Here is a 23,376-nt window from a genome sequence, read left to right as displayed (position 1 = left end):
ATGGTGGTGGTTTATAAATCCTTCAAATTCTGTCCTTTTGCAAACCGCTTAGAGGCTTCCTGTTGAGGAAGTGGCATACAATTTCTCTTAAAATAATATTCGTCTTAAACACAGCACAGCATCAAACAACCTTGTTCAGTTAAGATAGGCACTTGCACAACAGAACTTTCCCTCCCACTCCTCTCCCTGCATACACCCCACCCACCCAATTCCCTCTCCTCTCCCTGCATGCATCCCCCCTTCACCCAATTCTACTCTGGAAGGTTGGGAGAACCCCAGAACAGACTTAGAATTTCCATTGCACTAGCAGAAATCCTTGCTCTAACAGAACACAGGACTTAACACTAATCTGGATACAAGCCAGAAACCCTAGCTTGGTTTTGGTTTGAAGAGCAATTGGTTCAATTTGGGGGTGGGCAGAGAAAAGAAGAAGAGTGAAGTAATCAAAACTGAAGCTGCAATCCCTTATTCATCTTCCCCACCCTCCATGGCCCCGAATCCTCACCCTTCCTGATCTCCAAACAGTTTTCTCTCACCTGTCAAAGATGGCACCAACGCCTGCACTGTGAGCACTGTTCCGATGGACGTGGAGACCTGTGGCAAGGAGGATCCCATCTTTCACAGCTATGGACCGGTGTGAGAAGGAGGCAATGAGCAACTCATTCCAACCTGCAGTGAAATAAATGGAGAGGAGGCTGTGAAGTCTACTAGAACAGATCACGAGATAAAACTTTGTCCAAAAACCTTTTGGCCCCTTTTTAGAGAAACAATCTGAGTAAAGTGGTGATGCTTAGAATAACAGAATTGCAGAGTTGGAAGGGATCCCGAAGGGTCCAACCTGCTGTAGTGCAGGAATCCCAAATAAAGAATCCCTAACAGGTGGCCATCCAACCTCTGCTTAAAAACCTCCAAAGAAGGAGAGTCCACCAGACAACTTAAAAACTATGAGGCTGTATCCAAGTGTTAGTCCTAATCAGAGCAGACCGCTGAAATCCATGGACCCAAGGTAGCCATTAATTTCAGTGGAACTGCTCTGACATTAAATGCAACCCATTACAACAGGTGTGTGGAATTTTTGCTGAACTACAAATCCCATTAGGCCTAGCAAGCGTGACCAGGGATGATGATGGGCACTGAGATATCTGGAGGGTAAAAGATTCCCAACACCTGCAATATGGCTCCAGGATGAGATGGTTTTACAGGAGAATTTAAAACAATAAATTTTTTAGCAAAACTTCTCTTGAGTCTTATGGATGAATTAATGCTATCCTACTGATTTCTGGAAAACAAATAGATGCTGACCAGGAAGAATAATTATCTCTAAAAACCTCACTAGTTATTGTCCCACTGTGCTTTTAAGGCCACATCAACACCATACATTTAAAGAACTTTGATACTACTTTAAATGGCTTCCCCCCAAAATTTCTGGAAGCTGCAGTTTCTTAAGAGTACTGAGAGTTATTAACAGAGCCCTATCCACTTGTTGGAAGTGGAACAGGCATGTAAGGCCAAAATCACATACAAAATCACATACAGTCATACCTCATGTTACGGACGCTTCAGGTTACGTGTTTTCAGGTTGCGGACCGTGGGAAACCCAGAAGTACCAGAACAGGTTACTTCCGGATTTCACTGCTCGCACATGCACCAAAGCGCTAAATCATGCTTCGTGCATGTGCAGAAGCGCCAAATCGCACCTGCACAGGTGCGGCGCTTCAGGATGCGAATGCTGTGGGTTGTGGACGTGCCTCCGTCACGGATTATGTCTGCAACCTGAGGTTCCACTGTTTAATCAAAACACATTGGGTGCCCCCTTTCTATTATTAATTTTTTTTACTTTTTTGCCAGGTGAGTAAAGCTGAATGCACACAAGTTAAATGAGCATAAGTTGCAAATTACCTGTATCTTAGTGCTTCAAACGTATGGCGTGAATGTGGCCTAGATCAGGGCTTTGCCATCCGTGCAGCTATCACAGGGGGTGCCCCCTGAAGCCATGAGCCATACTGAATTCCGTTCGTGCTAGAGGCACACGTGACACCAGCCACCTCTTTTAGCTAGGTTTTAACACTTCAATATTTCATGGGCAGGTGCTCTCTGCAGGCCACTCAATAATACATAAAGCCATTTGTTTGAAAGACTTTGAGGGGGTCAGCTGAGGCCTTTCCTGATAAAGACACTGGCAGGTTCCACTTGGGTGCAACCGATGAGCTCACGCCAGCTCGCCAAGTCAGCATTTTGCCTCCAGTGGTACACCACCCCCACTCCCACTCTGGTGATCAAGCAAGTCCGTAAAGAAATGCTTCCCTTCTCAACAAGCTGGGTGGCCACTGAAGGTTAGGGGGTCTCTGTGTTGCAAGGGATTCTGGACCCAAAAAAAAATCAGACTCAAAGGGTTGGAAATGATCCCAAGGGTCATGTAGTCCATTTCCCTGCAATGCAAGAATTTCAACTAAAGCATTCAGGGCAGATGACCACCCAGACTCTGCTTAAAAAAATCACCAGTGAAGGAGAGCCCACCACCTTCCGAGGGAGTCCATTCCAGAGTCTAACAGCTCTTACTGTCAGAAAGTTATTCCTGATGTTTAGTCGGAATCTCCTTTCTTGCAATTTGAATCCATTGGTTCGAGTTCTGCCCTTTGGAGCAGCTGAAAACAAGCTTGCTCCGTCTTCCATGTGACAGCCCTTTAGATATTTGAAGACGGCTATCATATCTCCTCTCATTCTCCTCTTCCCCATGCTAAATAGACCGAACTCCCTGAACTGTGTTTGTCCTGCTGCTCTGTGTATACAGTCATACCTCGGGTTACGTTTTTTCAGGTTACAGACCACTGAAACCCGGAAGTACCAGAACGGGTTACTTCCGGATTTTGGCGGTTGCGCATGCGCAGAAGCGCTAAATTGCACTTTGCGCATGTGCAGAAGTGCTGGATCGCAACCTACGCATGCGCAGATGCACCGCTGCGGGTTGCGGACGCTGCGGGTTGCAAATGTGCATCCCGCACAGATCACGTTCGCAACCTGAGTGTCTATTGATATCTTTTAAAGCATTATGATACTGCTTCAAACAGTCATGGCTTCCCCCCAAAATAATTCTGGGAGATGCAGTTTGCTGAGGGTACAGAGAGTTGTTATGAATCCCCCTGTTCTTCCTCCTAGAGCTACAATTCCCAGAGCAGCTTAACAACCCATTCCTCTTTGCAGGGAACTCTGGAAACTGTAGCTCTGGGAAGAGAAGGGGGGGTCTTTTAACAACTCTCGGCAACCTTCACAAACTGCAGTTCCCCGGGATTCTTGGCCAGGACCCTGATTAGCCAGTACTGATAATATTTTATTAGTAATGTTTTTAAATAGTGTTTCATTGCATACATACAGCTGATATTTTATGAGATGGCAGCATGGTAGGGTTGGGTCAATAGACAATGGAGTGTGCCTCCGGGGTGAAGTCAAACTGCTGGATTAGCAGCACTGAAGTGGCCTCTCCGGGGCACAAGCCTGGGCAGTGTGTTTGGAGGTCCTGGGCTGCCCACATGACACGACCCCACTCTCAGTCTCACTGATGTGGTTCAAAGGAAAGAAGAGCAATACATTTGGCACCAACTTGGCTGCAGGAGTTGCCCAAAGGAGGCGTACAAGGTGCAATACAACTGCTTTAGGGACTCCACTCCAGACTTGTGTAGGGTTTACATTTCCCGAAAATGCCCCACAAGGCAGTGGAGGTTTAGGATCAGAGTTTTCCTTCTCCTAGATGGGCTCCCTTCCCAGGTTGGGAAGCCCCATCTGCCACTCACTTCCCTCTAGAGCACATGCAGAAACCACCTTCCTCACTGTTGGACTCACTATTGATCTCGTCCGCTCAATCTTCTGGAGCTGTCTTTAACTTTTATAAATATTTTTCTGTATTTTTTTAATATTGTTTTAAATGCTTTAATCCACCCTGGCACCTTTCGCTGAAGGATGGGGCAATAAGGAAGCAAACGCATTAGCCACCTTGAGGTACTTGAGCTGCAGGCAGGATGGAATTTTCTTAGAAAACAAAGGCAGAAAATGCACCATGAATCTTACAAATGACCTGCAAGACACAACACTGGTGGCCTTAGAGCAGTGGTTCCCAAACCTTTTCAGGCCACTGGTACCTTGGATCCAGAAACTCATTTCCCTGCAAAAACTTTACCCTGCAAAAAGCATTATTCAGAAGAACGGTTTGCAGGATTATAACACAACAAAATTCAAAACAGTATTAACCAGTTGCAAATTTGTTCAAAATCCAATTAAAACTATTTAGCTGAATGAATGCAACAAAACTGACTGACTTGATCCAGTGGTACCAGCTTTTCAAAGTCTGACAGTCATTTAGCAAAAGTCTTAGATGCCACATTTAGTAACTCCTTCATCATTGGTGGTAAAGTCTTAATGTGAAATGTGGGCCTGATACTGATAATGGGATACCACCTCCCCAATATCTGGTTGAAAGTCATTTTTAAAACAGTTACATTTTATTAAATTTCCAAAAAAAATCACACATGCACTCTGATGCATAATATTTTTTTCTTTTCTTTTGTTGAATTCCCACCCCGTTTTCCATGGTGCTTTTTAAAATTTCTCCCCCTTGCTGCACCCTATATTCTCTCTCTTATACCAACAATACAATAATCTCTAATTCCTTCTATTGCTCATAATTCAAATCCTGCTCACAAATTCATAACACCTGTAGTATTTCTTTACATAATCTGAAACAGGCTTCAATTCTTCCACGTGGTTGAAAGTCAATTAGCGGGGGTCTTAAATCATCACAACACCCCCCACCCCTGCCACCCACTTGCCTCTTAGCATCCCGTGAGGGGGCTCTATCGCCCACTTTCAGAACCATTTATTTAAAGCAATGGGTTGCCCTGCTCCTTCTGCACCACCCCCTCCCCACTGAGGGTGCCTTGTACTCACCAGCCCTGAGCAAGATCACTTGGTCATCTAGCGGCAGTTCTGAGAAGTGTGGGATCCTTTTGGCCCATTCCACCAATGTAAAAAGTTGCTTGTCTGCCGCTTGGCAGATGTTGGTGACCGGGTCATTGGGCTGCAAAGAACAGAGAAGCTGTGAGGCATCAAGAGTGGGACAAAGGAATGGAAAAGAAGGGCAGACTGTGGTAAGGGCTGCAGCTCAGTGGTTAGAGCATCTGCCTTGCGTGCAGAAGGTGTCAAGCTTGATACCTGATGGCATCTCTGATTAGGGCAAGGAATATTTCCCCATCAGGAACTCTCAGGAGCTCCCTTGGCTGATATCCTAGACAGCTGCTGCCAGTCAGTGTTGGCAACACTCTGCTAGATGGACCATTTTCTGATTTGGTACAAGGAAGCTTCTTATGTTCCTAGGTTCAGTCCCTGGCATCTTCAATCAGGGCTGGGCCTGCCTGAAACCCCAAACCGTCTAGCTCAGTATTGTCAACTGGCAGAAGCTCTCCAGGGTTTAAAGTACAGGGTTTTTCCTTCCAGCCCTACCTGGAGATGCCAGAGGATTAAAATAGGGGCCTTCTGCATGCCAAGCAAGTGCTCTACCACTTAGCTATAGCTTTTCTCCTCCCTTCCTCCATGAAGTGGGAATGATGCAGACAAGGTGAAAGGACATCCCTGGCAAATGATCCCTCTGGAAAAGGAACTCTGGGGCCACACCCAGAAGGAATGCAGTGACCCAAAACCCTCCTTTGCAAATGCCTGCCAAAGAGGGGTGGGGGGTGGTTTCTGTTACAAGGATCATCTTTCAGTAGCCAGGATCCCATCTGGGGCTATGTATAAACCGAAGGAATCCAAGGCTCGGGATCTCTTGGTGAGGACGGGGGCAGGATGTCCAGGGAGGCCCACAAGCAACAGGTGACACAAACTGAATGGAGAGGTTTGCATGACCTGCACTGTGCTCAGAAGGTGGGCAAAGACCTTCAAGAATTTCAAGGACACTCCATATGCCCACTTTTCCACCTTACATAAAAAATAAATAAATCAGTTTTCCCCCTCTTAAACTTTCCAATGCAAAATGGAAATGGCTGTCCTAAACACTGTGGCTTGGACTATATCTATTTCTTTCCTGGAAATGACCATCTGTGATGGATTAAAAACAAACAGTACAAAACAGTTTGTTTTGTACTGCCCCCGGGGACATTATATGCTGGACATTTGATAGCGTGGTGAAGTTCAAACCCCCCTTTGGCTGTGAAGCTCACTGCGTGTGACCTCGGGGGCAGCTGCTGCCTCTCAGCCTTACCCACCTCACAGGGCTGTTGTGGGGATTAAATGGGGAGAAATGTGTACATCTCACCTTGAGCTCCTTGTGGGGAAAGTTGGGATATAAGTGCAATAAATAGAATAAAAACATCAGCAATAAAAGCCAAGTGATAATTAAGTATTTTTCAGCGGCCATTCAAAAAACACCAGCAACCTGGCATTGGTAAGCTGAAAGAATCATTCATATCAATGGACAACCTGATACCTGTTTTGGGAGCTGGTGGGGGTTGTTAGGTAACATATGTCATATAACTATATTCATGTGTTCCATTCTTTGCTCCTCAAAACCCTCCCTATTCCCCCCCCCCCCAGTTGTGGTAATCCTGGTGGTGGTGGTGGAAGGAAGAGATATTTCTCCCCCACCCAGGCATTTGATCTTCCTCGCGCACAAGCACTGATCTGCAACAGGAGGCGCTTCTAGGTACCTTTCAAGGAGTCTCCTACCTCCACTTACAGATGCTGCCTGCATCTTCGTAGACTGTGACCACACATGCTGAATTATGCAGGAAGCCATATTCAATTTGCTAAAAGCAGGCTGGGACCAGAAGCAGCTATTTATTTTGCCTCCCCAGACCCCTCTCCACAAGCTTGCAGTGATGCTCATTACATCCCCTCCCCTAAGTATTTTTAATCTTGATAACTGCTGCCTCCCAGGTGCTGGGGGGTAACCAAAGACCGGCTTTCCTCATCTCCTTTCAAGGAAACATGAGCTGTGTGGGCTCTCTTTTCATTCAGAGACTTTCCAGGGGATTAGGAACCCCAACTCATCAAGGTTCACAAGGGCTGCAAATGGGATGTTTGAGGTGTCTGGTGACCATGGAGGCTGGTAGGGCTCTCAATGGCTTCTGGCCATGTTGGCTGTGCTCTGCCTCCACGGTAGCAATGTTTCTGAATACCAGTTGATAGAAACTATAGGAGGGGGAAGAGCTGTTCTTGCGCTCAAATCCTGCTTGCTGGTTTCCCACAGGCATCTGGCTGGCCACTGCGCGAACAAGACTAGATGGGCCCCCTTTTGCCTGATCCAGCAGTCTCTGCTTATGTTCTTAGTCTGGCTTTGTATATATCATGACCAATGGATGCTGGTGGAGCCATCTTCTAGTCTTGGTATCTGTCGGAGCATTTGTGGCCCTCCAGATATTCCAGAGGCACAACTCCCATCATCCCTAGCCATCAGCCATGCTTGCTGGGGCCTGATGGGAGCTGTAGATCAACAGTGATTGGACCATTGAAGGGGGGTTTGAATACATGACCCTTTGGGTCCCTGCCAACTCTACAATTCTATGAACATCTGAAGGGCCAAATATTCCCCACACCAGATTTAAGGTGACAACTGCATTTTTAAAAAGTTTGCCTAGAAGAAAAGAGCAATGGGGGTGTGCTTTTCCTTACCGAATTGGGGTTCAAGCCCATGTTCGCCTCAATGTATGTCTCTGTCTTTGGCTCAACGGCAAGTTCGGCTTCTAGAATCTTCTCCACAGGCATGTCCTCATTAGCGCTGCTCGTGGATTCGACCTCATTCTCATTGCGGTCCTTCCCACGCTGCCTCTCCTCTTGGACAGCTGCCGGGGGGGTGGAGCCAACAAAGGAAGAAAAGAAGGAAAAAATATGGAGGAAAATGGATCAGTGGGTGGAGTCCAGCAAGAAAAGCATTTGTTTGTTTCTTTATTATTTATTCATCTCATAAAGTTTATGCACTAAAAAAAAAAAAATCCCTCAAAGCGGTTTACAAAACGATAAAACGGTCAACAATTATGGCATTTTAAGACTTTTGAAGAATTAAAACAAGAATAAACTAAGAACAGATTAAAACTGGCATCAATTTTCCAATTATCTAGGTAGGCTTGCCTAAAAGAAAATGTTTTTAGCAGGCCCTGAATACAACAAAGGTTGCCTAGCTGGTGGAGTCAAGAGGCAGGGAGTTCCAGAGTATAACTGCCGCCACACTAAAATATGGAATTATTACAAATGTGGAATGGGTCTCATTTGACACCTGTAACAGTGCCAGTTCTGCGATCTTGCAGTTATACTGATCCCAAGTTGCCAGGGACTTCATCTACTAAAAGCAACACCTTGAAGTTGGCCCAGTAGCAAATCGGCAACCAGTGGAGATCTCTGAAAACAGGTGTTATATGCTGACAGTGTCTCACTCCTGTCAGTAATTGCTACTAGCAATTGCACTGGAGCATTCTGCACCAATTGCAGCACAATCGCTGACAGAAGTGAGATGGGTTCGGGAAGTCCTCCAGCTTGAGGCCTAAGCTCTAGGAAAATTTGCTCCAACATGATGCCTTTCATATGTTGTTGGACTCCCCTCATGTTCAACATGTCAAGGGTGATAGGGGTTGAGGTCCCAACAGTATATTAAAGGCAGCACACTGGGGAAACCCACTCTAGGTAGTTCCTTCCATGCCCCCAGACATTCAAAGGAAATTATGCCAATATTTGCCCACTTGCTTAACACCATATGCATTTTATCAATATATGATTCTTCCTTTCTACCATATGCAAATTGGAGAACCAGGGTGGTATAGTGGTTACAGTGTCAGGCTAGGACCTGGGAGAGACCAGGGTTCAAATCCCCGCTTGGCCAAAATACTCACTGAGTGACCTTGGGCCATTTACTGCCTCTCCTACCTCACAGGGTTGTTGTGAGGATTAATTGAGGAAGGGGGAAGAACCAGGTGCACCACCCCGGAGCTCCTTGGAGGAAAAGGTGGGTTATTAATGCAGCAAAAAAATAAAATTTTAGATAGGTCTTAGGACACCAGACTGGAACAATGCAACTGGTGGAACTTGCACTAACAGGCACCGCAGAATACACATTCTGCATCTTTAAGAACTTGATATTTTAGTGTGGCAGCACCTATACACTTTGGAACTCCCTGATTCTTGACCTCAGACAGGTGCCTTCACTGTATTCTTTCCAGCACCTGCTAAGAACATTCTGATTTAGACAGGTGCGTCCAGATATCTGGCTGTGTTTTAGTCTATTGCTAGTTTTAATTTTTTGAACTATTCAATTCTCCCCCCTCCCCTATTCATTTGATTGTTTTATTCTTCTTTTGAACCATGTTGGGGATTGTTGTTGTTGCTGCTGCAATCAAAGAAGTATAAATTTTATACTTTTAGGAAATAAGTAAGCAATCCGCTTCTTTTTTCTTCAAATGCCGCGTGCAAAACCTGGAAAGTGGGGAGGTGTGGAGGAACAGCACTGACCCTTCAGAGTTACAAAAGAAACTTGCCTTTCACCCCTCAATGTTCTCTCTGCAATGGCACTGCCCCCAGATGTTCCTGACTCCTGTCTGTCACTCCTTCCCAACCAAAGCTTGGCTTCTACGTATAGAAAAATGCTTCCAGAATTTCCGATTGCCAGAGCCCTTCCACCAGAGGGCTTTCTTTCAGAGGCACCTTTCCATCTTATAACTACCACCACCCATAATATCCACCCATCGTTACCTCCAAGAGTCAGGGGTGACAGCAGTCCAAAGAATCCTTGGTGTCGAGAAAGTGGCTAGAGAGAATTTTTTTTTATTCTCCCTCTCCCATAGCTCCTAGGCATCCAGTGAGGCTGAATGCTGGAAGACTCAAGACAGAGAAAAGGAAGGTCCTTCTTCATGCAGCACAGAATTATAAACTATGGTGTCTGCTACCATATGGCATAAAGGATGGCCATCCGATCTGGATGGCGCTGAAAGGCAAATTCATGGAGGATACAGCAACCAGCGGCTACTTGTCATTGCCGCCGATAGTTGGGGACAACAGTAGTTTGAAACTTCTCGAAGGCACCGTGATGGCACTACATTAGCAACCTCCAGGCAATGCATATGATCTGTACATAGCCCTTTAATTAAGGCGGCACTCATAAGCAGCAAAAATAAAATAAAATGACAGGGATGTACCACCAAGCGGTAAGGTTACCCTACAAAGTTCTTTTGTGTATGCTTGCATGATGGGACAAAAATATGCATGTGTTGCTTTGCAATTTCTTTTCAACGCCGCAAATGCACAGTGAAATAATGCAGGAAAAGAGGGGTAAAGGACTTGTGACAGAGCTTGCTCCTCCTCCCACTCCATATGTTTTCCTTTTGTGCCATATCTTTTCAGATCGCAGTCCTGGTGCTGGGGGTCTGCTTCGTTCGTCTGTAGTGATTTGTAAGCCACTTTTAAATTTTTTTGGCTGAAGAGTGTTACAGATTTTTTTAAAAAAAAAATATGAACAAGTAAATAACCCTTCCTCCAAAATCAGAGGAGACACCTCCTCTTTGAAGGGACTCCCATGTACCCTGCCTCTCACCCTAATACTCTGTACTTATCAGTTAAACTCTACAATTCCAGATTCCCTCTGGGCCACCTCTGGTAGGTCAGGATTCCTTGGTCCAATTGGGAGGCATTTAATCTGAATTCATTTACTTTAAACAAACAAAACAAAACAAAAATTGTATCCGAGAGGTAATACAATAGCCATCTTCAAATATCTAAAAGGGCTGTCACATGGAGGATGGAGAAAGATTGTTTTCTAATGCTCCAGAAGGGAGAACCCAACCAATGGATTCAAGTTTCAAGAAAGGAGATTCTAACTAAGCAGTAAGAGCTGTTTGACAGTGGAACGGTCTCCTGCAGGAGGTGGTAGCAGTTTTTAAGCAGAGGCTGGGTGGCCAACTGTCCTGTATGCTTTAGCTGAGATTCCTGCATTGCAGGGGGTTGGACTAGATGACCCTAGAGGTCCCTTCCAACACTACAATTCTATGATTCTATGCATCTGAAGCTAATCAGGCTTCCAAAACTGGAAAGGGGAAAAGTTCCATATGGGGGGGGGGATCTGGCCTGGCGGAACCAGGAAGAAAGAACTGGTTTAGCTCTGGGCTTGTTTCATTTTTACACCTCCAGATATATAAACATTCTCTTTTGCTGCTTAACAGCTGGTCTAGAAATATTGAAATGGGAATAATACCTTGTTCTTCCTGCCTTCCAGGGAGTCTTGTGGGCCGGGATGGATGGTGCTCCATCCCTGTAATAGAGTAAAAATTTTGAAATGAAACATCGCGGTAGTAAATGATCCTGCTCTTGCTGCTGCTGTTTGACATTATAACTATTCAAAGTATTATTCTGGATTATTATTATTTTTCCGAGAGCGCCATCCACAAAGCATGGCACTTCACCTGTCAAAAATGATCCATTAAAAACAGAAAAGAAAAGAAAAACAGGGGTCAGGGTCTGACAATGTTTATCCGGCTTGCAAAGGGTTTATTTTATTTGTTTGTTTAATTTGTGTGCCGCCCGTCATTCAAAATTCACAGGGCGGTTCACAACATAAAAATACAACGCCTAGAATGAGTTTTTACTCACCACAGGAGTGTGGCTGTTTAGAAGCCTCTGTTATTTTCCCTCTGAATTCTCTGCCCCTATGGGCAGCTTTCTAGAACAGACAAGCCATTTTCCAACGGTGTCAAAGAGAAGACTGCTATGTACCGCAGATAATCTTACTGAGCTCAGAGAAGGTAGGTAGACACTGCCTGGTCATGGTGCTTGAGGTCCAGAGGCCTCTTTGCTATGGAATCATTCCCTCTCCCCTTCTTCCAGAATCTTTGCTGGGCAGAATCAGGACACACGCCCTTTCTACAAAAGCTCAAGGAGTTGACAGGACCTCCTGGAATGAAGTGGACATCACCTCCATGGGGTTTGGGGGATCCTGAGATCAACCAGTTGCAAAAGATCAACCATATGCACTAATGACAATCTTTGCCTCAGTATGTTTTACCAACAGAAATGCTTAAAAACTGAGTGGTAGTCGTCATTATTAAAGGTACAAGTGTGGTGTACTGGTTAGAGCATCTGACTGGGGCCTGGGAGACCCCACTGCTAATCTCATCAGCTCATTGAGTGGTCTTGGTCTACTCCCTGTCTCTCAGCCTGACCTACTTCGCAGGGCTGTTGTGGGGATTATATGAGGAAGAGCAGAACCATGTAGGTCACCTTAAACTCACTAGAGGAAAAACTGGGATGTAGGTGCAATAAATAAACAAAATGTGTGGCAAGTTGTCCTCCTAGCCTACATGTTGTCACCTGCTTTGCTTCTAGGGATCTGGTGTGTGTGTGAGCATGCATGAAAAGACAGCCAGAACTACTATAGACTTCAGATGTGACTTTAAAGAACTGCAAACTTTAAGAGTTTGCACTTCAACTTGCTTTTTCCTCTTCCCTCCCATTCCATTTTTCTTTGCATGCTGTGTCTTTTTAAATTGGATGCTTAAAACTGAGCTTGGCAAGTCACCTTGGGAGCCTTTTTTGGTTAAACAGTGGGGGTTGCACGTTCTAAATAAATAAAATAAATACAATCATTAAAAAATCGTATTATCCCCATCCCCCACCACATGAGGAATCTCAGGCAGACCCTGCAATAAATCTATATTGAACTATCTCCCTATATACATAAAAATGGAAGGATGTCGTCATGCTCTGCAGTTCACATTGTCATCACCAAAAGGTAGCAGCGTGATAAGCAGTGGGCAGGCAGGCGAGCAAGGAAGCACCTAGATTGAACAGAGGAGGGAAAGCACTTCACACAGCAGTGCCCCGTGTGTGTGTGTGTGTGTGTGTGTGTGTGTGTAACAGAAAACCGTATTTTTCTGGCCCAGCAATAGGTCTCTCTCCAACACAACACCCTACTGGATATTATGGACTACACAACCCACTAGCCAGAGCGAGCGGCGTCATATAATGCTGCGGACAATGGACGCACAATTGTTCACATGGCCCTCATGTTGTACAGTTGAGATGGCTGAAGCTGATGGGAGTTACAGTCCAGAATGCCTGGAAGGCACCAGATTGGCAAGGGTTGCTGTCAGCTCACTTAGCCCCCTTCTCTTCTCTTCCCTCCCTCTCTCCACCCAAGATGCCAGCCCAGCTGCCTCTGAGACCAGCCTGCCTGCCATGGGCAGCCCTGTGCCTGCATCCAACTCATTTGCTAAAGGCCAGCGAGCAACAATGGCAACCGCCTCCTTCCAAGAGCACAAATCCAAGAGAGAGTCATTCCAGGATAAACAGGGGAAAGAGGCTAATTCTAGTTCTGTGCAACCAATCTGTAAAAAAAACAACCCAGGGAAACGGGAAGATTTCAGGACTGTGGGGCAAAGCCATCCAGGTTTCTCACATCAGGATGAATCTGCCCACCAGCTCACTCTGCTACTTTTGCTCCAGACTGCATGCATTTCTCTGTGAAATGTTCATGCCATAACCCTGTGTGTGCTTCCTGCAAAGTAAGGATTTGCTCTTAAGTAAATACATGACTGCAGCATTAAGAATATCAGAAGTGTACATGCCGTTTGCAATTGCAGGTATACAATTTTCAGGATGCGGTGGCATTTTCATTTACTTGTTTATTTAAGAAATCCACATACAGTACTGCCCTTCATCAAATGATCCTAGGCTTGTTTACCAACATCTTTGAAGCTTGAATGCCTGTACTCATTTATCTGTCAGCGAATTCCAGAACACAAGTTCCTTAGACAAAAACAACAGCAACAGCTGAATAAAGACAGCGCTTCTGAGCATAAGTAGACTGCACTTCACTCACAAACACCCGCTTCCCCACTCTGAACATACTTACTGAGCAACAGCATGTCTCCCACACAGATTGAAGCATCACTATTGGGGTGGGGGATGGAAGGAATTAAGCATTTACCCCACAAGCTTAAGAACAAGCCAAAACATAAACCCTGTTTTTGCTCCACATGACAACCCCTCCTAGCAGTGGCACATGGAAACACAAGAAGGGCCTACTGGATCAGGCCAATGCCCCATCTAATCTAAGCCTCTTTTAAAGCCATCCAAGTTGGTAGCCATCAATGCCTCCTGTGGCAGTTCCGGAGTTTAACCAAGTACGTTCATTTATTTGCCTGGAATCTTCAAACATTCACTTTCTTTGGACACCCACAAATTCCAATGTTACGAGAAAGGGAGAAAAGCTTGCTCCATGCCATGCATAATTTTATAAACATCAAGCATCTTTTCCTCACTTTTTCACCTGCAACTCTGACGTTAACTCTACATTATGGCAATGCAAAAGCCAAAAGTTTCTATCCCTCGCCACCCCAACACTTTACATACCGTATTTTTCGCTCTATAAGATGCACTTTTCCCCTCCTAAAAAGTAAGGGGAAATGTGTGCGCATCTTATGGAGCGAATGCAGGCTGTGCAGCTATAGCTGAAGCCAGAAGAGCAAGAGGGACCACTGCTTTCGCTGCGCAGTGATCCCTCTTGCTGCTCCGACTTCGCTTCGCTGGAAAAGCGCTGTGCAGAGAGGGAAAGCTGCGCAGCGCCCCTTCAGCGAAGCAGGAGGAGAAACAGAGCCCCTTCTGTTTCTCCTCCCGCTTTGCTGGAGAGGCGCCGCGCAGATTGAGAATATTTTTTTCTTGTTTTCCTCCTCTAAAAACTAGGCGCGTCTTATGGTCGGGTGCGTCTTATAGGGCAAAAAATACAGTACATCTTTCTCCTTCCAGGCAAACAATGGGCATACTCCTGGCACAAGGACACATTTCAGCCACCAAAGGCACCCCAGAAGGGGGCAGCAGAAGGCCAGTGAGGGTGTGTGGCTTGGAGAGAGTCCCAAGGGCCAGAAAAGAGAGGGCCACAAGGCCATGTCCGGTCCTCAGGCCTGATGTTCTCCACCCAATCTAAATAGAACCTCTGAAAACCAGATCATAAAGCCTTTGCAGACATAGAATGGAAGCATCATGGCTCAGTGGTTAAGAACATCTGCTTTGCATGCAGATGGTCCCAGAATCAATTCCCAGCAGCATCCCCAGGTAGGGATGGGAAAGAGACTCCCTGCCTGAAATCCAGGAGAGCCACTGCCAGTCAGTGTAGGCAGCACTGTTCTAGATGAACCAATGATCGGGTTCGATACAAAGCAGCTTCTTGCATTCTGATTGGCAATTGAAGGGAAAAGGATGCTGTGTTAGGCAGGCTCTTAAGTCTGGCCCAGGCAAGGCTCTGCTTACAGCCAACCTTGTTCCACATTTGATTTGCCACCTAAGACCTGACATCACCCTCCCATCATATATATTCTTGTTTTGTTTTCTGGGGCCCTCCACACTTCCTTCCAAACACCCTTCTGTCCATCACCTTCCTGAGAGAAGAGTTTGACATTTCGAGCAGCTGCACGTGCAAGTCCTTGAATAACTCCACAGATCAAGCACGACAGCTTTGCTTGGTGCTTAGGGCAATGCAGAGAAGGATGCTCAGGAGAGCTTGCCTCTTGCAGGCAGGGCAGAAACACAGGATGTGCAGGAAGGTGGGGAAACAGTTCTTTGAGTGCCTGTATTTAGCTAAGGCCGGGGGGCGGAGGAATGAAGCGAAGCTGAGAGCATCACACACACCCCCAAAGCTCTGCACTGGTACCCTAACCTGCTCTGTCCTTCACATCCCAAGCCTAAGATGGACATGGTCCTGGCCAGTGTTAGAAACTCCCCAGGTGCCAGGCACATTTTGCAACTGGTGCGGATCCAATCATGGCCATGGGCAGATCTCTGGATGCCGGGTTGGTGACTGATGTCTCCATCTGGCTGACCCCTCCAGCTTTCTTAAGTGGGTAAGCGCAAGAGCTTATTTATTGCATTTACATCTCACTTTTTTCTCTAAAAAGTACAAGGCTCACTCCCTCCTCAGTTAATCCCTACAACAACCATGTTAGGTAGGTTAAGAGGCTGTAATTGGCCCCAGGTCACCCAGTGAGTTTCATAACCGAGTGGGGATTTGAACCCTGATGTGCCAGGTCTTGGTCCAACACTCTAACCAATACACCACACAGGCTTCCTAGAGTACGTCTGCTATGGGGCAGCTATATAAATTAAGCAGACATAAATACGGGGAAAGCAAAAAAGTCACTTAGAAAAGGATCTGAAATATTTTCATTGAAGCTTGGGTTAGTTTTATTCTGGATTGTTTTATCCGTGTTTTAATGTGTTGCAAACCGCTTTGAGATTTTTTTCCTTTAAAATATAAAGCAGTATAGAAATAGAAATAATAATAGAAATGAAAGTAGTAGTAATATTAGTAATGGTAGTAGTAGTAGTAGTAGTGGTGGTGGTGGTGGTAGGAGTAGGAAGAAAAAGAAGAGAAGCCCTATTCAAGAAAAATGGCATTTAGACATTCCATTATGGCGACCATATCCTAGGTTTAAGATTCCATGTGGTGATTAGCCTATATATCCGAGTTTCTCCTAACACTGGTCCTGGCTCACTTGACCGCTGAAACAACCTTGTAGGGTAGCTTAGGCCAACGGAAAATGAAACACTGGTAAGTTACAGAAAAACTCCCATGTTGCAACCCCATTCTGCCGCGGAGTTTTTCTAACCTTTCTCCCTAATATAGTATTTCATAGCAGGGGGATTAAGAACATAACAAGATGAATTTTAACAGGGAGAAATGTAAAGTATTGCACTTGGGCAAAAAAAATGAGAGGCACAAATACAAGATGGGTGACACCTGGCTTGAGAGCAGTACATGTGAAAAGGATCTAGGAGTCTTGGTTGACCACAAACTTGACATGAGCCAACAGTGTGACGCGGCACCTAAAAAAGCCAATGCAATTCTGGGCTGCATCAATAGGAGTATAGCATCTAGATCAAGGGAAGTAATAGTGCCACTGTATTCTGCTCTGGTCAGACCTCACCTGGAGTACTGTGTCCAGTTCTGGGCACCACAGTTCAAGAAGGACACTGACAAACTGGAACGTGTCCAGAGGAGGGCAACCAAAATGGTCAAAGGCCTGGAAACGATGCTTTATGAGGAACGGCTAAGGGAGCTGGGCATGTTTAGCCTGGAGAAGAGGAGGTTAAGGGGTGATATGATAGCCATGTTCAAATATATAAAAGGATGTCACATAGAGGAGGGAGAAAGGTTGTTTTCTGCTGCTCCAGAGAAGCGGACACGGAGCAATGGATCCAAACTACAAGAAAGAAGATTCCACCTAAACATTAGGAAGAACTTCCTGACAGTAAGAGCTGTTCGACAGTGGAATTTGCTGCCAAGGAGTGTGGTGGAGTCTCCTTCTTTGGAGGTCTTTAAGCAGAGGCTTGACAACCATATGTCAGGAGTGCTCTGATGGTGTTTCCTGCTTGGCAGGGGGTTGGACTCGATGGCCCTTGTGGTCTCTTCCAACTCTATGATTCTATGATTCTATAAGACCTCACAGTCACCAACCAGATGCCCTGATGGGCAACCCACCTGCAAGTAGGACGCAAATACAAGAGCTTTCTGCCACCCTGTGGCTTCCAGCAACTGGGATTCAGAAGTATTGCTGCCTCAAACCATGGAAAATCACGGCTAGTAGCCTGCTATAGTATTCCCCTCCATGAATTTGTCCAATCCTCTTTTAAAGCCCTCCAGGATAATTAGATCCACATTTAAAGCCATCCAAGATTAATATATGGGATACCATTTTTTTTAAAATGACAACCACACTCCAACTTACAAACACATGAGAACCTAAGACCCCTTCCATATCAAATGCCCACCAAGCCAAGTGTCCTGCATTACAACAGCCCTCTCCCCACAGTGTGTTTTCCAGCCATTGGCATTCAGAAGTATTAGTGCTTTCAACTGTGGAGGTAAAGCATTGCCACCATGGCTAGTGGCCACTGGTCACCTTATCCAACATGAATTCATCGAATCCTCTATTAAAGCCATCCAAATGTTGCTAGTTCTCACTGCATATTGTAGGAGCAAACACCATAGTTTTAACTACACACTGCATGAAGAAGTGATTCCTTTCGCATGTCACGCATCTCTGGATATTCGGCTTCCTCTGTGTTCTAGCATTGCTGTAAGCGGTTCAGCCCAGAACCCTGCCACCTAATTTTGGATCTCACAAAGTCCTGAGCCGCCTTCTCGCCTTACCTTCCCGCTTCATGCCCATCGCAAGACACTTTTGGTACCGGCAGTACTGACACCGGTTCCGCTGCCGCTTGTCGATTAAGCAGTCCTTATTATCCCGGCAGGTGTATGTCAGGTCCTTCCTCACTGTCCTCTTGAAGAAGCCTTTGCAGCCCTCACAACTGTACACCCCGTAATGTTTACCTGGGTGCGGGGACAGAGAAAGAGCAACAATACGGTGATAATGAGACTAACGTGGTCATGAGGTCGTGCGCATAGTTAAAAAACCCATAGAGCTGAAGCAGGAAGTTGGAAGAGTGCTGCTCTATCCCATTTTCTCTTTTAGCTCTATGGGCTTTTCCAGGCTCAGGAGGGGTATAGGATTCAGGTATGTCATTGATTGCAGGAAGGTTAGATAATATTTTTATCTATTAAATTTATATACCACCCTTCAACCGAGGATCACAGGATGGTTTACAGTATAAAAACACAGAAATACATAACATAGCAACAAACAAAAACAATACCCCCTCACAGGTTAAAAGGCCATAGATTGTTTAATTATCCAAAGGCCTGGGAGAAGAGGAATGTTTTTGCCTGGTGCCTAAATATAGGTAACGAAGGCGAGCCTCCCTGGGAGAGCATCCCACAAATGGGGAGACACCACAGAAAAGGCCGGTTCTCAGGCTGCCACCCCCGGACCTCTCATGGAGGAGACACACAAAGTAGTATTGATTACAGAGTCTGGGTTGGTTCATATGGGGAGAGGCAGTCCTTGAAGTGTTGAGCCATTTAAGGATTTATAGGTCAAACCCAGTACTTTGAATTGCCCCCAGAAACTAATTGGCAGCCATTGCAGTCAGCCAGGATTGGCATTATATGTTCAAGCCATCTTGCCCCGGTGAGCAACCTGGCTACTGAATTCTGCACTAGCTGAAGTTTCCAAACCATTTTCAGAGGCAGCCCCATGTATAACACATTGCATTAGTCTAACCTGGAGGTTAACATAGCATATGGCCACAGTTGGGCTACCAGCTGAAGCTGATGGAAAGGCATTCTGCACCACTTAGGCCACCTGAGCCTCAAGCGACAGCAAAAGATCCAGCAGTACCCACAAGCTACATGCCCGCTCCTTCAAAGGGAGTAACCCCATTAAAAGCAGGCAACCTCCCAGCCATCCGGTCCAGGAAACCGCCCCCTAACAGTGCCTCTGTCTTATCTGGATTGAGCTTCCGTTTGCTGGCTCTCACCCAGTCCATTACCAAGGCAAGACTAGAAGCTTGGCTTGTTTCAAATTTATCCAGAGGCGGGGAAGAAAGATAGGCTCAAGGTGATACAATTAGTGTTTAAAAAGCCCTTAAGAATTTTGGGCCAGTTTACCTACAAGATCACCTGTTCCACTTTTGGAAGAAATGGATTTTTTTGTGTGTGTGACAGCACCTAAACTTTTAACTCTTTGCCTCTTGAGTTACAGCAGGGGCCTTCACAGTACTCTTTTTGGGGACTGCTAAAATCCCTTTTGATTAGGCAAGCCTACCCAGATGTTTAGAAAGTTGATGTGAGTTTTAATCTGGTTTTAGTCTATTGTTATTTCAACCTTTCAAATGTCTTAAATGATTATCAATTCTACTTAGGGACAATTTTATCGTTTCATCTTTTTGCATACTGCAATCAAGCAGTGTATAAATTTTGTGAAACAAATAAGTACAAATTAATCCCTAATTTGGTGTAAAATAGTTCTGATCTTTCTTAGCATAGAGCAACTCCCAAGCTAACACTCATTGCTGCCCCACATATCCTGCCTCCCCCTGGAGGGTGTTTGAAAACATTGGCGCTACCTGAAGATCTGTCTCCACAAATGGCACATATGTGCTTGGTGAAGGAGGCCATGGCAGATGATGGGTGCACTGGAACTTTGAGGACCCCGTTGATTCCCAATGGAGGCTTGATATCTTCTGTGCTGCTGACAGGGTTCATTGGAGAATTGAGCTGGAAGAGAAAAGAAGGAAACAGGAGTCATCAAGCAAGAGAACTATGGATAAGGACATGTACAGCGGAGTGCTCTTCAAGTAACTCTATAGCACAAAGGCATACCATATGTGTACACATTAGCAATCCCAGGATAACAGCTGTGAGAGCACAACTTTGAAATTTAAAAAGACTAAGAAACCTGGAGCCCCTAGGTCACTCTCAGAATGTACTCTATGCCGAAGACGGATCTGAAACCACATATATCCAAATGTTCCAATACGCACAATACTCCAGACTAGTTCTTAATAAAGGGCTGATTCAAACAGGAATGCAAGAAGCTGCATTATCCTGAGTCAAACTGAGAGTTGATCTAGCTTACTGCAGCTTACACTGACTGCTAATTCTCAACCTCTGGGGATAGCTCAGTCGGTAGAGCATCTGAATCGGTCCCACCTCCCTGCAGAGGGGAAGGGCCATGGAGAAGTCCAGCTGCACCAGGAAGTGATCCGACCATGGGACTTCTTTTGTTTCGCTTTTGCTTAGTGTTGGATCACCCACATCCATAGAGGTGAACACCAGTTCTAAGGCATATCTGCGACTATGAGTTGGGCCAAACTTATTCAGGGACAGCCCCATGGAGGTCATGCTTTCCATGAAGTCCCAAGTGGCCCCTTGTAAGGTCGTGTCGGCGTGGATATTAAAATCCCCTAGGACAACCAAACTAGGTGTCTCCAGGAGAACATCCGCCACGACCAGAAGCAGCTTGGGCAGGGAATCCTTGGTGCAGCTGGGAGGTCGGTACACCAAAAGGAATCCTATACTGCCCAACGTCCAGAACATGCACTCAGAAATCTGGGTCTTTCCAATAGGATGCCTGGTGCAAGCTAATGACTTCCTAAAAATCACTGCAACTCCTCCTCCCCGCCCACATGACCTAGGTTGCTGTGCGTAAGAGAAACCTGGTGGACAAGCAGTGACAAGGACAGGCCCATCTGCTTCATCCAACCAAGTCTCTCTTACACATGCCAGGTCAAATCCTCTATCCATGATCAAGTCATGGATGGCAGTGGTCTTATGAACCATTGACCTGGCATTGCAGGGCCAGGTAGATGGAATTCATTTTTTTTTAAAAAAAGATATTTATTAAAATTTTCCATTATAATACATTAAAAAATCAAAAAAGAAGAAACAAAAAAGTTTAAAAACACATAGAATTCAAAATCCTTATTTTCAATAACATATTTCCCTGACTTCCCCACACCTCCCCCTCTTGTATTCCAATTCAAATTGTTGGTTCAACAAGTTCTTGTCCCTAATTTTTAACCTTTTTATACTTTATATTTTATATTTAGTTCATTTTGAAAAACCAATTTTGCCTTGTAGACATCAATGATTATACATCAGTGCATATTCTTAAAGCCTTTTTCTAAAGTCGGCCTAAATTCCCTTCCACGATTTCCTCAATTCTCATACAAATAACAAAACAAGAAAAAAGCAAAACAGATTATAATTATACACCCTTTGGATTCCCAAACTCCACCCCCCCTTTCCCGGTTCCAATCCCCAATAAGCGTCCATCAATCAATCTACTATCAGCCTGGAGACCTCACATCCGAGGCTCTTAATTCTCTCTCAATTCCTCTCTGCCGGTTTTTTTGATAGTCCTTGGTATTAAACACCAAATCTCGGAGAAGCTCTAGTCCAATAGAGTCCGTGTTTCTTCCAGCCAGACCTCCATACTTAAAAGTGGAGCCTGAATCCTGTTTCTTACTCCTTTCAAATCCAAATGTCTCCAAAGCTCCAACTTCCACCTTGATCAAATTTGTAATCCTTGGGTCTTCAGATCTCCACATAAGGAGATCTCTCCATTCTTCACTCTCCAATTCAGACCAAATTTTCACCATCAAGTTCTTATTTTCCTTTGTGGCCATCATGTCAGGCCTCTGGCTCTCCTTTATCATCTGTAAAATTACAGCTCCTCCTTCCTTTTCCTCAGGAACAACATATATCTCTTTCTTCACACTCTCAAAGCTCTCAAGTTTCTCTTCTTGTCCAGCTGCATGGGCTTCCTGAGTCAATTCCTTATCAGATTCAATGAGTTTGTTTGCTGTTAAGTCCAGAGTTGCAACATTTGTAGCCAAAACATCAATTTGGCCTTGTAGCTTTCCCAAGAGAACAAAAACTCTGTCCAATTCAGCTTGAATTTCCCCTCCTTCAGCCATTCTTGTAATGTCCCAAAACCCCCTCTAGAGGGATTTTGGTTACATAGTATTCTTTCCAGTTCAAATCCAAAAATCAAATTAGTTTGTATCAGTTCTTCCTTGTTTTCAACAAAGTATAGTCAAATTGTAACAAATATAGCCAGCAGAAGCAGCAGAAACAAAGTTCTCTTTTTCCGTCTTGACAGCTAATTTGACAGCTGTCAAACTCTTCAATACCTTCAACAGGCTCTCTCGCGGATCACTCCCGGGTCCGGGGGGGTGGCACTTCAGCTCCCAAAATTAGCTCTTATCCTCCAGTAAGGTTTCTTCTAGTGCCAAATCGTGAAATTAATGTCTTTTGCCCAATAATAAAAGAAAAAAATCTCTCGACCTTAGTTAGCAGGTCCTTGCTTTAGGTTGTTTACAGGACGAAGAGGCGGACTGTTTGCGCCTTCCCCGATCGTACCTAATTCACACAAAAAATTTTCTTTAAGAATCCAATTTCCGTACTACTCACGGGTTGTTATTTTGAAGTCCAAATCACAAGAAGAAGTCAGCGCTCTCCAGGAGAAGCAGTCGACTCTCAGAACCGCGCCGCTCACCCCGTCCCCCGTTCCGAAGCCTTTAAAAAGGCTCCTTCGCAGGTCGGGGGGCGCAAATGGTGCCCGCCGAGTCACCAGGTTCACAGGCTTCACCGCCTGTGATTTTTAGGGGTCCCCGCGTCGCCGCAGCGGTACGACCCTGATCCTGTGGAGCCGATTCCCTCCGGAGCTCGGAGGGAATCCGCCATTAGCCGCTGGTGCTAACCCGGAAGTCCCAGGTAGATGGAATTCAGGGCAGGCAGACTTTATAATGCTGCCCCAGCAGCTGGACCATGCCCAGCTGCGGCAGCAGCTGTTCCCACTTCACCTGCCTGCCCAGGGACCTGGCCCCTGCAGTACTCTCTGCAGTCCTCTTTGCTTTTGTAGCAGCAGCAGCAGCAGTCCTCCAAGTGGGGGAGACAGCAGCCCCCCAACAACCACAGCAGCAGTAGGAGGAGTCTCTGGGTGGGGGAAGATGACA

The 23,376-nt window shown here is 45.5% G+C and overlaps 1 protein-coding gene across 6 annotated transcripts in view; it reads right to left on the bottom strand.

Annotated features, from left to right (window-relative positions):
• The window catches only part of RXRA (retinoid X receptor alpha), a 122,371-nt gene that overhangs the window by 4,751 nt on the left and 94,244 nt on the right, over positions 1-23,376 (bottom strand). For 5 of the 6 annotated variants that reach the window (XR_008328420.1, XM_053373302.1, XM_053373303.1 and 2 more), the window contains 6 exons: positions 19,981-20,131; positions 18,167-18,346; positions 11,219-11,275; positions 7,657-7,826; positions 4,939-5,068; positions 537-669 (listed from right to left, as the gene is read on the bottom strand). Coding sequence is in view for 5 of the 6 variants with exons in the window: in XM_053373302.1 (XP_053229277.1) it covers positions 537-669; positions 4,939-5,068; positions 7,657-7,826; positions 11,219-11,275; positions 18,167-18,346; positions 19,981-20,131 (821 nt within the window). In the remaining variant the exon portion in view is untranslated. The remainder of the gene's footprint in view (positions 1-536; positions 670-4,938; positions 5,069-7,656; positions 7,827-11,218; positions 11,276-18,166; positions 18,347-19,980; positions 20,132-23,376) is intronic. The other variant, XM_053373304.1, reaches the window with a different exon arrangement.

Source organism: Podarcis raffonei, chromosome Z (assembly GCF_027172205.1).
Source record: "Podarcis raffonei isolate rPodRaf1 chromosome Z, rPodRaf1.pri, whole genome shotgun sequence".
Lineage (NCBI taxonomy): Eukaryota > Metazoa > Chordata > Lepidosauria > Squamata > Lacertidae > Podarcis > Podarcis raffonei.
This window is presented reverse-complemented; position numbering and strand designations above follow the sequence as displayed.